Source organism: Chroicocephalus ridibundus, chromosome 18 (assembly GCF_963924245.1).
Source record: "Chroicocephalus ridibundus chromosome 18, bChrRid1.1, whole genome shotgun sequence".
NCBI lineage: Eukaryota > Metazoa > Chordata > Aves > Charadriiformes > Laridae > Chroicocephalus > Chroicocephalus ridibundus.
This window is the reverse complement of record NC_086301.1, coordinates 4,464,649-4,482,104: the sequence shown is the minus strand read 5'-3', so window position 1 is coordinate 4,482,104 and position 17,456 is coordinate 4,464,649. Positions and strand designations below refer to the sequence as shown.

Sequence of the window (17,456 nt, the reverse complement as noted above, 5' to 3'; positions counted from 1 at the left end):
TGAGAGCTGGTTAAAAGTCTCAGGAAATCAGCAAAACAAGCTTATCATTCCAAAGCTCAGCAATGATAGACTTGAATTTGGAAAAGGCTTAAGTCTTTGGGTACACAGGCCCCTTTCCCTCATAATTTCCAAGACACTAAACAAGGCTTATACCCTGTGGTTTTTTCCCCCCTCAATTCTCACGCATATATTAAGACTCATAACTTTACTTACTGCTTTAGAAACCAACTAAGAGTTTTAAATACATATTAACCATGCCTTTTAACAACTAAATCTTTGAAGAGTCTACTTCCACCACTCCTCCCAGTTTATCCAGGCAGCCCAAGTACAAAAGAAACATTTTTCCACTGACTGAAAAACAGATGTTCTGATCACACACACCTCACTTGTCAGAAGTTAACTTGAACAGACCACAGGTACTAAAAAAGGTGCAAAACTTGCTTTCATGTCTTCAATATTTAGATGGTCTTGGGAAGTTACGAGCTATAAGCTAGATCTTGTACTATTCTTATTCTCCTGAGGTTTTTTTTTTTTTAATAAATCTCATTTTATTCTGAGATTTCAGTCTCCAAATAATAAGGCAGAGCCAAGATTTTTCATCATTTCATGCACGAATAGGCTTTTAAAGTTAAGCAGGTATTCTAGTACAAGATATTTGTCCAGATTTCAAAGTTCAGACATTAAGATCAACGTTTGCATACTGGAAGCCTTCTGGGATTTCTATACCCTCCAGATGTGGACGATAAGCCCACCATACTTTCACATCTGCAAGTATGTTTGGCAGATTTTTATTCAGGAGAAATTCTTTCAATAGTCATGGATGAATGGTCCAAGCAAAGAAATGGGAAAGAAACATCTGTATCCTGGAAGATAGAATCAGTTAATGAGTTTGGAAAATTATTCACAGAAGTCTGTGGCTGTCAGAAGAAGCTATTCGCTAAGTTTTCATGTTTGAACCCAGATCAATATTTTGTATTCATTTTCCTTAATTAACCCCTGTATTCAGAGGCTTTAGGTTCAACAGATTTAACAACAATTTTATCTTTAAATTTCACCCTCCCACTCTACTCATCCTTCCCAGAATGTAGTGCCCCCTCATATTTCTCATGAAACAGCAGAAATGGCCCTCACAGTCCCAGCTGCCAAACAGTACCTCATTGTCCTTGGCAAATTAAATTCCTGTCATCAAAAGCACTGTGTTACTATGGTTGCACGGATACATAAATGACTGTGCCATTAAAAGTGCCAAGGAACTGCCAGGTGGAAGGGAAGAAGAAAGGAGGATAAGGGACATGAATCCGAAATCACTGACCGAAGTTCCAACAGTCTCCCTCATCAAGTACTGTCCTTTGATAGACCTAAAGCTTTCAGTCTGTGAATTAAAAGCCAAAGCACCTTCAGTGATACAGGCTTCCCACAGGTGCTGTAAATCCCCACTCTCAGCAAACAAGTGTAAAGTTGTAAGGGAAACATATCCTTATCACCAAAGGCTGCAAGCTACCATCAGGCTTTATTAAAAAAAGACAAGGAAGTTCACGTTCAGCAAACTGTTATTGCTTAACTGATACCAAGGCCTATGGGAGGCAGGTACCACAACATTTCTAAGGATCACAGCACCTGTCCTGGTTCCGGTGGGGATAGGGTTAATTTTTCCTGGTATTCCATGCCATGTGAGCCACGCCCACCCTGAGATGCCGGGGGAGGGGGCAGGAAGTTGCTGCTTAAAAGCGGGCTGGGGCATCAGGGGTCCAGCCGGCCAGCGAGCGGTGGGGAGCGGTGGTTCCGTAATCGCGTTTGTATATTCCCCTATCCGTGTTGTTGTTGTTTGCCTGTTCCCTTTGCTGTCCTGTTAAACTGCCTTAGTCTCAACCCAAGAGTCTTGCCTTTTCTTCTGATTCTTCCTGTATTAGGAAGGCGCGAGTGAGCGGCACGTGGTTCTTTGTTGCCATCTGAGGCTAAACCACGACACACCCCTTCTGTTTACACAACCCTGCTCCATCTAAGGACCAACTATGAAGGAGTTTCTTCAAAGAAATAGGTGCCAAGCACCATGTTTCTGCACACGTTTGACTGAAGTTCAAATGGGGATATGCAGAGGCAAGAAGAAAATTTGTACCCGTGCTCATGCAGTGAATCAGTGCAACAAACGGAAGGCAGAGTTTGCAGGTGAAATTTCAAGTGCCTTTAAGCTAAACTTTGAAGATGCACTACCTGGAGCCTAACGTATTGCCAGCATTCCCAAGAACCAAAGGGTCACTTCCTACTCCAGACTTTCATATGTTTTCAGTAACTCAGTTTCATAGACAGGGGATGTAAAGCAATGTTTACAGTCTAAACCCATTAGTAATGATCAAAAAAGATAAGGGACAGCTGCCTCGGCCCTAACGGACAGTTGCATGTATCATATAGACCATCATCATAATTAGTACTAAGTGCGCCCTTTGCAGTCAGAGTTGAAGAGCCGGAGTCTGAATCCGTAGAAGGGTCACCTTTTCTCCTTTCTGGTAAGGGTTACAAGGGGCAGGATAGGCAAGTTTTCTCCTCCTACTGAATTCATTTCACAAATTAAAATATAAACATCAACTTTCACAGCTGTCAAGGCAAGCCCCTTCATCAACATCATATTCAATAATGAACAGACATTTTGAATTTCAAAACACAATGCAGTTGAAAACAGCAGCAGTAATGAAGATGATGACATTGTTAAATACCATTGACAGGCAGAATGCTGTGTAAACCATGAAATTCAGATGATCCATCAGTAAATATTTGCTGACTAGGTAAGACCAACAGCATTTAAGTTCCAAGCTGTTTGTAAATTAGTCAATATCGATACTCTTGTGTGACTGGTCATCCTAAACCACACAAATAAGGAAAGGTAAATATTTAAAAAGAAAACCACAAACTACTGCACAAAGACAGTAAGATTCATTCAAAAAAAAAAAAACCAAACAACCAGAGCTGGTGGGATTCACAGGCCCTTGGCACACTACCATAAGTGACAAAAAATGCAGTCACAGCAAACAGTACATGAGTATTCTTCATAAGAGATATGTATGCATCAGTTTAAAAAAAATCAGTTCACTGGAAGCACAAATTAGGTCTCATTTGAACTTGCAGGTTCAAAAAGGAAAAAAGACTACATTAATAGCCAAGTTCCTACTAAGCCATCATTCATGCACTCTCACATTTCAGATTAGAAAAGATACCATATAAATGGAAGATCATGCTTATGGACTTTCCAAAGCTCCCAAAAGCAGAGAAGATGGGCTGCTTACTACAGAGATCTATACAAAAAACACCTTTTCCTGTTTTTGCTTTGAAGACGCACAAGAGCACAGATATCAGCCAAATACCCAACTGCGTATTCAAATCCCAAATTAAATCCATAGGATATTCACACATCACTCACATTGCTTCAGTTTTCTCTAGAAATCAAAGTTTAAAAATATCAACAAGGAGAGACATATGCCAAAAGCTTGGGACAGTATTAAAACATGTAACAAAATCATTTCTGCCAGCACCTCTCTACAATTCAAAGCACATCATGTCTGACACTTGTACTCCCAAAAACCTCAATTAACTGAGTCCAGCTGCAAGCAGAACCTGAAAAAATGCAACCCATTTGCCTCTTCCATTATGAAATCCCTATGGAGCTGTCAGCTCCTCCTAAATACAAGATTTCAACAAGAAAGTTATCAAAACTTGAAAAAGCAAAAATGCATTGGCAATTCCAATACACATAACTACCACTTCCCACAGCATCTTGCTGTATTTCTGACACAGGAGAAGCCCCACTTCCTCTCCTCTAAAACCGAAACATGGAAGTTGATGAAAGCCAGAGAAACTAAGAACTACAATATTTACAGAGTTACTTATTTTGCAGTTTCTTGGAATTGTATGTCATGAAGTGAAAAAAAAACCAACTTAGTCCAACAAGCCCTTCTAGTCCCCTCTTTAATCACAAGCAGCACAGAGCTTTAACAGTTTTGTCTTCATCACATACTGTTTCTGAGGTCAGTAAATACTGCTGCTGCTATAATCTAAAGACAGCAGACTTCTCAGACTGCATTTCCAGAATATGAGAGGCTCTATAGGTTTTACTCCTGTAGCTTTTGGGGTTTTTATTTTTCACATTTAACAGTTACTTACAGGACAAAAAAAGTCACATCACTGTCTCAGGCTTTCATGAGAGCTTTTTCCTCCAGAAAATCCCACAATATCTTCCCTCAATGTGGAAGGAAGAAAAAGGTGAACAGAGAATTTATTACCAGAAACATTCAGACTCAATTTCAATTGTGTTAAGGAAAGCAAAAGCATTATGAACTACTTGAAATTAAAACTTTTTTTTAATAAGAAAATTCAAAATATCTAACACACTTATTTGTAAATAGACTTTTTAGCACAAGTTCCAACAAATCAGTAGTTCAGTGTTAACTGATGTATCTCACTAGGGTGTGACCAAGGGACTTCACAAATGAAGTTTTTCCTCACCTTCACTGAAGGTGAACAGAAGCAGCCACAGAGCACATTGCTGAACAGTGTTAAAGATTCTCCTCACATGTCATTTGTTTCATACTATCATACAAGCTACGAATATTCCATCTGTAAAACCTCTATGGTTATGTGTCTGACAACTCAAACCTCTGTCTCCTCAGGACATACCTTTTTCTAAGATAAGATGAGATGGAGCGCCTCTGATTTTTACTTCATTTTTAACATCTTGTGTTAGAGGCATTTTAGGACATAGGTGAGTCTTTCCCTTTAGCTGAACCTGTCATTTAGGACTTCAGTAAGCACCAGTTTCCACCAGAAGACAAACGAAGTTCATTCATCTTTAGAAATGTCAAGAGCTACAGCTCTATTCCCCACCAACCCAACAAAATTTACAAGGAGTTTTACATATTTATCTTTTGGACAAGTATTAACAGAAGACAAAGCAGTTGATCTTAGAGAGCTTAAGGGAAAGGGAGCTCTGTGAAGTAACTTCCAGGCATCAGGACACAACAGCTTCCAGAACCTCCTGCAAGAGCAAATTCAGCAAGGATTAATGAGAAAAAGATGATTCAAACCTTTTACTGCCCTTGGCATTCTGACTTATTTCTTCCCACAGTGGGGGAGCACATTCACATTACCACTAGTACGATTTTTGCCCAGCATGAATGCCTCACAGAAAACTGTTCAAGATGGAAAGATTTACCATACCTCAACTATTACATATGTACTGTTGTTGAATATTCACACAGGAGCCCAAGTCAGGCAATGATCATGCAGGGCCCACCTATTTACTCTCAGCTTCTACCAATGAAAGGGTAGAATCACAGGATCTCATTCCAATCCCATTCCATGATTTTAGGCCAAAAGGAGAGCAGTCTAAGCCAGAGCGATCTACCCTCTCAGCAGTTCCTGCCTTACACATGAAGAATCACATGAAGTTCCAGAGATTACTAGCAAGGGTGGCTTTAAGTAGTAAATAATAAATTAAAGCAGATACACTCACATCCCCACATTAATAATGCACATTCATTACATGCATAGCGAAATGCTAACAGATTGCATCTACTAGTCTGTGAAGAACGACACATCATCACACCTTAATAAAAAAATTTGTGGACTTGTGTGCAGGGTTCATACTATGTAAATGTGTATGCAAGTAAATAAATTCTATCATTACCTGGATAGCAAATGATGGATGAGGAGTATAGTTGTCTGCATCCCTTATAAAAAGCATTCTATTTATCATCTGTATAAACCCCCAGAGCACCAAACTTGTAGTTTGGATCATCATGCTTTTGTACAAGGACTAGTTACAGGGAAACTCCTTTCCCTGAGAAATGGCTTCTTAAACAAAACTGTGATATAGGCAAGCAAGGCTCCTACAAGCCACCTCTGCTGTTTAATGAACAGAAATAAACAATCTCTCCTCTTCTGCTCTATCAGCCACCTAACAGCTTTTAGGGAAACAGCAGGTAAACAAACCTTAAAATTATCCAGGCTGTTAAAAACTAACCAGTGATATAGTACATGTGATGGGCTGGAGCTTCCGAATGAAAAAAGCAGCCACCCTTCATCAGACCCAGAGCATTACAGACAGCATTTCAAGTCCTAAAAGCATTTGTTTATTCACTTGGATGCTTACTATATGCTAATAGTCACAGAGCTATTGCTCTTGCTCAGGGGCATGTGAGCAACACACACATCACTGGATTAAGTCAGCTGGTGCAGTTTGCTCTCAACTAACAGCTTTCCTGGCAAAACCCTGCCATACAAACAGGCAGACATCTGGTCACATAATGGGGGTAAAGGTTATCAAACTCCAAAAAGAAATTCAAACTGCTCAATAACAATTTAACTAGAAAGAGGGAGTGACTGGAAGCAAACTGCATTCATTCTCTGGTGGGAAGCACGTGCTGATAGCTGCCCCCTTTTATCAGGTGAAATATCCTAGCAGGTATATGGCACACTGACCACATTGGTGCTCTCTGTTACAATAGTGTTACAATTAACCAGCTGAACAGTTCCAGCGTCATCACTGTTCTTCAACCCCAAGACAGGTTTTGGTGGAAAAAAAAATCACTGGACAAAATGCTTCACTCTTTACTCTAGTACTGTAGTCCCTGCTGCCCTTAAACAAATGAACAGTACAGTAAGTGACACTATTAGCATCTGTTACAAACAGCAACATCATAATAAAACATCAGCAAGAGCCAGTGCTCTGGATGACCAAGTCTAAAGTAGGGGTAAGCAGACAGGCAGTATCCGCTTTACAGAAAGCCAGCTTCCTGCCGTGCTATTCTAAGGCAGTTTCAAATGCAACAGCTCGGGGTGCAGTAAGGTTTACCCCACAGTGCTAGCTGCTAGTCTCTCTCAAATTAATGCCATAAAATCCTTCAGGGTTCATCACTTTAACTCCCCACAGATGCTGCTTTCTCTGTGTTTTGAAAGCCCAATGATGATGTTTGCATCCTACAAGCCCAGAGGCTCAAAGTGACTGGCAAACTGGTTTTTCTTTTTTCCTCCAGAGCAGAAAGGGAAAAATTCCATTTGAAAATATCATGTTTCCCACTGCAAAAGGGACAGATTTGGAGCCTGCTACATATGAAGAAAAGAAGTGCCATGCTGGCATTGGTATGCTAATGGCACCTAATCCATCACCCCTTCAACTTTTTTCCAGTCACTGCTTGAAAAACATAACCAGAGTTAAGGCAGAAATGTCTTCACAAGGAATAGGCAGAAAGCTGTCAGCACAGCCATGGAGCTATCACATGTACATGAATGAACTAAATTTACTTATGCATTCACGCTGAAAGAAGCGTGTCTTAGCCCGTCTCAAACACATTCACCATCAATAAATCCAAATTAAACCCTTCAGCTGAAAACCCATCCTCTCTGTTGAGCTTTAGACCTGAACTTCACAACTCTGACACTGTAGCATATGCCCTATGCATTATCCTTCCCATTTTCTATGCTATAACTGAATCGCTACTTATATCGCCACAGCTAAGTGAAAATCAGCAGCAATTCTCAACCAAGCTATGTTTTTCAATGTCAACTTTTCAAAAGAGGTATTATCAAATCCTTGGTGGCATGTATTTATTTACAAAACTTCCCCAAAACTTAATAAAATGACAGACTAACCTTGCTAAAAGGACCTCATGCAGAGTTACCACATAAGAGTGGATATTAGAAGAAGAAAAAGCTGTGTCCTGTAAACACTCAAGCAACACAGCAGTCAGTGTCTAGCACACTGGGTGCAGAAACAGTAAGAAATGAGTTTCTTTTTTATGGAATTGCAGTACGTACCTCCAGGCATAAACCCACACATAGGCTGCATGGGAGTTACAAAGCAACAAAAGAAAGACTGGCCTACACTAAGCTACTATAAGGATTTATAATGCACTAACTTCTCTGAGAAACCTTTAAAGTGTCTAGTGTATTCCGGGCCTTCAGGAAAGGCAGATTGTCCCACTCACCCATTAAAGGTACAGTAAACTACACCGCATGTTGCAGGCCTTGATTGCACCTGCAGTGAATTACGTACGGTATAGCTTTTTCTTTGTGTGGCCACACAATAGCTCCCCAGGCAGTAATTTTCTTGTGTTGACAAGTTCTTGGAGGTCTTCATAAATTATCTGTCCCCTTTTGAGCCAAAGGAATGAGTGACTTTCAAGTCCAGAAAGCCACCAAGAACTGAACCCAGACATGTGGACATGCAGACCCACCTACTAGCCATAAGGCTTCTTTGTTTCTCTCATTCTCACGTTCTCCCAACATCAGCTACTGAACAAAGGAGTCACAGAAGGTCCCAGCAGCATGGATGAACATCACTAAAAACATGCTGACAAAAGGTTGGCATCATCACTCCCTGTCCTGGTGATGCCAGCAGAGAGGTCACCTCCTTTCTTAAGGGTCTCTTCAGGACACCTTAGTCAAGTTAGATCTTATCACCCCACTCTTTCAGGACAGTCTCCCTCACTCAGAAGCAAGTTCTTCTCACTGGCTCTGTATTACCTATTGAAGGTATCTGGACAATCATGAACAAGGACAGATCCTGGCACTGCTGTTTCTAACATGCCTACTGTTTGCACATAAGGATTAGACCATTTGCTCTGGCATCAGCAAGTTCAACCAACTACATTACCCATTTCAGCCAACAGGTGAGGACAGAGTCCCAGGGAGAAGGACACCAAGATTTCTAGGGGGACAGCAGACCCTACCTAGCTATCGTGGACAAGCTCTTCCCGGAAGCAGAGGAGGGAAAGTGGCCAAAAACATACCTGCTCTCACTGTATTCCTTCTTCTCTCTCACACGCAGCCACTTCCGAAGGAGGAAGCGCTTACGCCGCGGGGAGGCACTGGGTGTAGAGCAGTTCGACCAGGGAGTGTCCTCATCACTGGAGGGGGTGATTTCAATGGATGGGAGTTGCAGGTATTCCTTGCTGGAGGAAGGAGAATCCTGATACCTGCTGACCTCCAGGCTCTGCTCCTGCACATTCTTCATCCGCCTCATCTTGAAGCGCCTCCGGCGGAGGGTTGGGGTGGATGAACTGGACCAGGCACGGCCACCCTCCACCACCTGCTGCTCTGGGACTTGCAGTGCTGGGAGCTGCAGGGTTTCTGTCATATTGGCAGCTGGCATCAGATGCCCTTTCTCTTTCTGCTCCCACCCCCAGGCACACTAGCTCTGATCTCAGTGTAAACCACACCACAAAACCACAACTTGCCTTCCTCCTCCCTCACCCAGTCCAGTACTGCCCTCCCTCTCAAGCAGAAAACCTCATGTTCTTCACGTGCCTCTCATTTAAAAACAGCAGGGTGGGGAGGGGATGTCCAGGACACAGATATGCCACAAGGGAAGCCAGTCTCAAGTTTCTTTTTTCCTTCTCTGTACAAAACTAAGTCCCTCCCCTGCCTGGTCTCCTCTCAAAGCAGTAGGTTTTGCATTGAGACAAGGGTTGCCAGCAACAGCTTGGCTCGCTTCCCCCCTCCCACCGCCTTTGCTTTCTGTTGGCTCAGAAAAGAGAATCTCCTGGGGCTGTGCTAGGAAACTCAGCTGTAGTCTTCTCGAAGCAAGTATGGAGTGGTGCGGCTGGAGCTGTGAGGAGGTCAGAAAGAGAAACAAAGAGGGAGGGAAGCAATAACACTAGATAAAAATCAGGAGAAAGAATAGGAGGAGCAGCATGTTCTTTTTCTGTAGCGGGTAAGACATACGCAAGCAGCTGTTGCAAGTGTAACTGCACTCTTAATCCCAAAAGACAGGGCTTAGATTCCCAAATATGCCGCTGCTACAAATCAACCAAATGAAAAAGGGGAAGATGGGGTAACAGCCTTCTATAGAAACCAATTGGACAGGCTTTCCCCTTGTCCCACCTTCCTGCTCAGAAAGCCCACCCCATGGAGGAAGGGAGCAAGTAAACTTGGACTTTCAGCCTTCTTTCACAGCTTGTTTTTGTCCCCATTGACCGCTCACAGAGAAGGCAAAGGAGGAGAGGGACTGAGGAATAGCTAAAAAGGCAGTAGCAGCAGGTGGTACCAGAACTGGGAGGCTGGCTGTTTTTTTAGGCTCGGGTTCACATGAGTGAAAGCTGACAGAAGAAGTTGTTGGAGGGCAACGCTGCTTCCAAAATGACAGTGGATGATGGATGGTTGCAGGTCCAGGAACCAACAAAGACACCACATGAAGACAATTAGACAAGCAGAACAGATTTTAGACCAGGAAAGACACACACTACATGGAAGGTTCCCAGGCTACGGAAACTCTACCAACAGTCAGGCACTAGGAGGAATAGCAGCCTCAGGACAAGCCTTGCAAAACTCTGGTAATGAACCTAAATCAGGAAAAACAAACAGCATAACAGATTATCCATCAAGATTCCCTGAATTTCACTGAATACTCCTGAATGAAGCTGTATTTTTCAGGGGGAAAACGGACACAGAACTTAAATTCTCTGAAGGAGTGATTAGAATTCAGCTGTGTGAATTTAAAGTGTGCTGTCAGAAAAAAAAGCATCTCTAAATCAACCTGACACAGCTTTAGTTTTTTTGTTCAACAGCCTGAACCTTTAAAAATATTAGTTTCAGGTTAGAAAATATTTGTCAACCCAAATCAAAATAGTTTTTCTTGCATGGACTGCCTCAGTTTTGTTTGAAAATAAACTTCACAAGAACTTTGAACATCAAAACCTGACATCTAGGATATAGACAACTGAACACGTCAGAAAAGGAAGAATTCTAACAGCAGGAACAAGGGGGAAGGCAACATTTCAATAATATGTTTGGGGTTTGGTTTTTTCAAATCCTCAGTTGCTATATTCTACTTTGTTGTACTGTCCTTTTTATTCTGCTCATCCTGTAAGTTAATAGCTTGAGCAACTCTTCAAATCTGGAGCTCCCATCACCTTGGTGTCTATGCATCAGATGCATGTACACACACAATCAGAATGCCTTCTAGAAACACCTACTTGAAAAGACTAAAGTGAAATAAAAAGTTTTTTCAAGTCCAAGAAAAAAATCTACAGATTAGACAAAACATCAATATTCCATATTTGAAGACTTGCATGAGTAGCTGTACATCCTCTCTGCCTTTCAAGGGCTGATACTACTTCTTCCTCCTCTGCAATACGGAGAAACCTAAACCTGAACCTGAGTACTCTCAGCCACCTGTTGCCATGATTTCTATCATGTCACCACACATTCAGAAGCCACCTGTACATAATATATTACCAGCTACCTGTTAACACAGAAAATTAACTTTCATCATCTTCCTTCCCATGGCATCTAAAAAATCAAAAGCCCACAATATCATTCCTAAATTTTAACCAAGAGCAAATATGTGCAACTTTGGGGGAAGGGATTAGTATCCCTTTGGAGGCTATCATAAAGAAGTTTTGCTCCATGTATGAACAGGCTTGATCTGTGGAATCTTTTAGCAACTATGCAAGATTCTCATTTAATTGCAGAATAATGTGCAAATAAGAAGGGTCAGAGTTTGCACTTTTGCGTGCTTTCTTTAGTAATAAGTCACACAGTGGACACTGCAAAATGTCAAATGCACTCAAAATCCCCACAGGTGCTAACTAATCAACAAGAGACCTACTACATTGCTCTGGGTAATAGCAGTATTTGGTAATCACTTTCTTTGGCAAGGAAAAACCAGCCTTTTCACCAATCTGCTTTTTGCTGCTGTGGCCACACCAGTACAATTTCTTCACCCTCAGCCTCACTGAACACTACTGGAATTCACTTCCCTTCAGCAAGACGGGATCCTTTCCCACCCCTTTCACACATACAAAACTGAAAATAATTCTCTCAGACTGCTCCATGAGAACCCTTCCACTTAGGACAAGGTACACATGCATGGGAACTATCCCTTTAATTCCAAGTACTTAACTGACTAGTAAGCAACACTTACTTGCACTCCAACATTCTCAGTGCATTTTTATTTTGGAGAGAGGATGCTGGCCACTTGTCTGATGCTCTTAGAAAAAAAAAAAGAGAAGCTATGTAATAAGAGAGACAGCTCAAACACCTGACCCAGAAAGTGAAAAATACCAGCCATGATCAAGCACTATTTCTGTACAAATCACAACAGCACCATTTGACTGCTTCTATGAGAGCCTGTGTGTTGCTAGATCCTTGTTTAATGACCCGTCTAACCGCAGATTCATTAGAGCAGCACATGGCTGTCAATGCTTCAGGTTGATCAACAATCTCTCTGCCTTTCTCCTCATTAAACATTGTGGGTTTTCCAGTGTCCCCCGAAGAGGACTTATACATTAAGCAAAGAGGAAAGAAAATTCTCTGAAAAACTAAAAATCCCTTCCTTGAATGAAGAACATGAACTAATGCCAGCCCAGATCCTTTGGCAGTCCTTCCCCTAATAGCTTTCCCATGTGTTTCAGGGACAGCAAAGTGTCATCCCTGGTAGACAGCATGTCTGAATACAGATAGAAGAATAGGAGATGGCACTGTGAGTACACTGTAAGAAAGCAATTTATTAAACCCAGTTCTTTTTAGATATAGGAAACACACGCAACTTATTCAGAAGACTAACAAAGTCACTCAGATGCACAATATCTGGCTATAGAAGCTCTGTCAGGTCAGGCAGGGAGATTACTGCACTTTACAGACTTGGAAAAATTCAAGCCATAGCTTTCCAAACTCCCCTTTTCCTACAGTTTAATAGCACATTTAACTTATTTTCCTTTCTGTGCACAGAGTTGAAAGCAGCAGCTTCCGCATGAGAAACCTGCCATGGCTACAACAGAACAACCCTTGCTAGCTCAAAACTCTGATTTTCAAATTCCAAAACTCGCATGTTTTGTTTTCTGTAAAAATTCTGAAGTAATTCTGTGAGTTTAACTGAAAAACTAATATATTTATCTGCATTTACTTATGCATTCCAGAAGTTTTCTGCAAGAACGGTCATGTTATCTTTGACACTGGAACACTTCCTTGCACTAAGACTTCAGCCATCCTTTGTTTTTTTGCAGGTTAGAGTTAGAATGTGGCCTATCAGAATTTGACATGTGACGACTTGTGGATACATGCAAGGAGCATGTATTGGCTAACCATTCTAACTTTTAGTCGCCCACAGATCTGTCCCTTTAAATCATGCACCACCAACCAACCAGCAGTTGCTATCAGTTGAACATCCACAGTCAATTTTTGGCTATGTGATACCTGATACCTGCATGTGTTCTCTGAAACTCAAGGACTATGTTACAAGACAGATGACAAATTTCACAGGCTGCAGGGTGAGATACCTCAGTGTATTACACAAAGCAAGATGGAGACATTCCCGTGGCCCGTGCATTTCTTAATTCTTCCCTGCTCGGTACAACATTTATTCAGAACTTGCCACAGTCTTTCACACTCTTTAATGACCACAAATACCAATTACCTGGGTTAAACACTATCTCAGTACCTCTTCCTTCATCTCCCAAAAATCATGTTGTGAAGGAACATAAACACAGTTTTATCCCAAAGGACTCAAGATGTCCCTTTCATGCCACCTGACCAAAGAACAAAACAGTTCTCATTGCAGTTTGACCAAAAATAATAGAAGTGCTTTAAATCAAGTCTCCAGTCAGTGAGAAATCAACTTTTGGATAAGTTACGTGAACTGCACTGGCCTATGGGATAAGACTTGAACATGTCTGTCATTTTGGTCTCTGAACCAAAATAGAGGTGTATACATACTTGCACTCACAGCGCAAAGCACAGCCTACACACGTGCTATGTGCATTACAGAAGATTACACAATGCAAAAACTAGGAACAGTAACTCTCAACTCCTACCAGAATCACATCATTGTCACCACCAACGATGTGGGTAACAACATGCGAGGGCCTGCAATAGGCTTAGTCACATTGCATCCAATCTGTCCTACCAGAACCAAACACAACTTCCGGCATATACCTAGTATTACATATTAGTTGCTCGCCATTTCAACAATACTTGAAAAGGCTGAAGAGGAAGCCAATTCCAACAGGGCTTTCTGCTTAGAGGTTAACCTGTATCTGTTTGTGCCTTCCCTTCCAAAAGAAGTAATTCTCATGTCAGCAATAACCATTAGAGACTTCAATCTGTGAATTCTTACTAACAGGAGTACCACACAACTAGGCATTTAAATTTTTGGCCTCATACACAGTAGCAAACCCCAGATTCTTCAGATACCATCCAGAATTCCAGAAATTGTCAAACATAATTCAAATAGCATAGCACATTATATATTTTTTCAGAATTAGGACAATACTTTCACAGTTCATTTCTTCAGGTAGTGCTCTTCCTCCAAATTAAAGGGGACAGTTGAGCTGAAGACAGCAAGCAAATAAATTAAATCAGTGTCATGACTTTGCAATAATCCAACAGAAGACAGCAACAGGGCAAAGGTTCCAAGACCTTTTTCTCAGTTTGAGTTTTCTTTGCAATTTACAACTGAAGTGAATTATTTGACACTACTTATTTTCACTGCTCAAGACCTCTCACTTGAGCATCCGAAAGGAAAGCTCATTGCTTCTCATAAATATAATGGAGAGATCTAGGGTAGATCAACTAGATGCAGTCCCTCACAAAACATGGGGAGACCATTAGAATTAACTTCCACAGGAGCCCAGCATTTGGTTTGCACTATATACATTGCATATGAAAGAAGCAAAGGGACTCTGTCCAAATTCCTTGTAATTCCTCTACCCATACAGCAGTTAACTTATGGGTCACAGTTCACAGCACAAACCATTAAACAGGAGAACAAGTCTGTAAGTACAAAAGGTCTCTGAACAGTACATTCTTCCCGATCCAGCTAAAATGCCTGCTTCACTAACTCAGGTCAGCCAGGTTTACTGTATTTAACCCAGACTGCACACAGAAACCTGCACCTCAAGCACACTGAAAAACTTCACTGAACTATTTGGGAAGATAAAACCCATTGCCTACACAGGTGTAAAACTCTCAACAGTTCTCATTAAGAATTTGAAAAGTTTATTTTCCCCCCAGAGCAGCAAAATTAGATTAAAATAAATCCTTTCTTCCATCTGCTAGACCACATGCAAGAAGCACTATAGAGCTGGATTCCAAATCACACCCTAACAAGTGTTCAGCACAGCAGTAATTAGGCCTTGTAGCATTTGTGAGCAGCCCAGCCAATACTCTCAAAACAAACAACAAAAGTTAGACTCTCAACTGAGAGCAGGGGTGAACAAGCACATACAGCTAAGCAGCATACTGCATTGTTCACCACAGGGTAAATGTTCTCCCAGGTTTACACATCCTTATTCACCTGGATACCAAAACATAATCATCTACCCTCTAAAAAACTCCAAACATTTTGCTTTGTTGTGATATGTTTACAAAACAGTTTCACTAAGAACTTAACTCTTTCCCCTCTTTAGTTTAGCCACCAAAATTTAGACTTAAGTCCCAGCACAATGCTCTTGGAATTCTTACCACTTGTGGTTTTGGTACAAATAACTGAAGAAAACACAGTATCTGCATGAAAGCATGAAGAAACTTCCACAGATAAAAAGCCCCTCTCATCAAGAAAGCACAGACCACAAAGCACAAGGCCTTACTAGTTGAAAGGAAAAACAATAATGAGTGTATATAAGAAAGAGGACAAGCCAAAGTACAAGAGCAGCAAGGTTTTGGTATTTGTTTCCATTGCACCTGGGCAAAATAAAAAAAAACCACTTTCAAACAAAACTGAAAAAAGGAGCAATGTTGTTTTGTTACAGAATACCCTACAGTCCGGTGATTGAGACTCTCACAAGATCAGTCATTTTTCTTCTCATTTGAGGAAGACGCAACTAATTACTTGTACGAAAAGCAGTCGGTCTGGAAAAAGATTTTTCTTTACCTAATCAGAAATCTTAGAGACTTGAATCTCAAACTCCTACAATACATGCAGTGCCCTTCCTGTAAGTAGGGAGTATATACATCTGCTTTCTACCTGGCCTTTGTTTTAGCTCAGAAAGAAAAAATACCAAATGCTTTAGCAAGTACTGTATTGTCCTTTCTAAGATCGCCTGACTCCAACTAAAATTTGTATCTGCTTACAAGCAGCGGTTCCCAGCTCAAGACGTCCATGCTCTTCGCATGACTGACACAGGAAATACAGGAATCTAAAACTCAGTCTAAAGCAAATAAATGTTAGTGTTACCTGTAGATTGTTATTTTGTACCAACAGCACGGCTGGAAGTGGAACAGTCTTCGGTATTTCTGCTTTCCATCATATTTAAGACAGCTAAAAACAATCCTGAAACAACTGTCATCTCCCTCCTTTTTTCTTTACAGGATAGGAAGAGGCAGAACATTTCTTTGTCCTACAAAAATACTGATAAAATGAATGTCTGCCAGAAAAAGATTTTCCTCAAGTCTCATTCTGCACAAGCCCAAACGGTAACCACCACAACTTGCTCTGAACTCCCAAGAGCCACTACCATGACAGAGGGACAGAAAAGGTTCATCCTTATGACTGGTAAACTCATTTTATAATAAGCATGTAGAAACTGCTTTATAAATACCATTCCTGTCCATTACCTCAATTATCCACAACTTCAGCAGTAAGGCTGATAGAGCCCATTCCTTCAATTAGAAAAGTGCCTGAGACAACTGCCATTTTTCATCATGATCTCTGGAAGAGAGCTATTTGGAAAATACTTCATGGACAATTGAAAAGTGTCTCCTCCAGCTGGCTCTGCCATTCACACTTACAATGCTGCACTTGCTGTTATGGAAATGAAGCCAGCTGAGTGCATTTCTTCCTCCCCCCAGCACATATTCAACATACACATATCACATGATACAGATACAAATCTCTCTCCATTGACGTGTATTACATGCAATAAACGTGTTTGCTAGCCTAAAAAACTCATTCCCATGTTTGTTTGCATAATAGAGCACACATAAGACAGTGCACATACCATGCCTGCAGCATCACAATAAGAAGAGATTACAGTAAATGACTATGGAAAAGCTCTATACATTGAGATCACAAAGCACTGTCACATGCAATGTCAAAAAGCAGATGCCACATTTATCATGTATAAGCAGAATGCACTGAATATGCCCCTTAGGGAGAAGTTTTACCCGAGTATGCATGTGCAGGTGTGAAAACTGTTAAATGCCTCCACAATACACTAAGGAATGTAGCAGATCCTGCATATCTTAGAAACCAGTCATTACAGCTATTGCCCAAACATGACAGACGTCACCCTCCTAGTTACATCTTCCCAGCAGCAATCCATTACTACATTTCCATGTGCTAAGGCTAGTAAAGCCTTTGCTGCAACACAGTACATTACATTGCTAATACAGGTTGTAAATAAGCTAAATATACACATGGAATTTTGAGTGCCACAGAGTCTCTCACCAACTTAGTTCCAAACAGTTGCCGAGGATCATCAGTCTATTTTTTTAGTGAAATAACTTAGAACTGTCAGCTTACTTTGCAATTG

The 17,456-nt window shown here is 41.1% G+C and overlaps 1 protein-coding gene across 6 annotated transcripts in view; it reads right to left on the bottom strand.

Moving 5' to 3' along the window:
• The window catches only part of GRAMD1B (GRAM domain containing 1B), a 134,054-nt gene that overhangs the window by 89,575 nt on the left and 27,023 nt on the right, over nucleotides 1–17,456 (bottom strand). Inside the window, exon 1 of one of the 6 annotated variants that reach the window (XM_063355375.1) lies at nucleotides 8,778–9,389. The exons of 2 other annotated variants lie outside the window; for them this stretch is intronic. In XM_063355375.1, the coding sequence (XP_063211445.1) occupies nucleotides 8,778–9,139 (362 nt within the window). In that variant the 5' untranslated portion in view covers nucleotides 9,140–9,389. Of the gene's footprint in view, nucleotides 1–8,777; nucleotides 9,390–17,456 lie in introns of those variants that run through there. 3 more of the 6 variants (XM_063355371.1, XM_063355373.1, XM_063355372.1) reach the window with 3 other exon arrangements.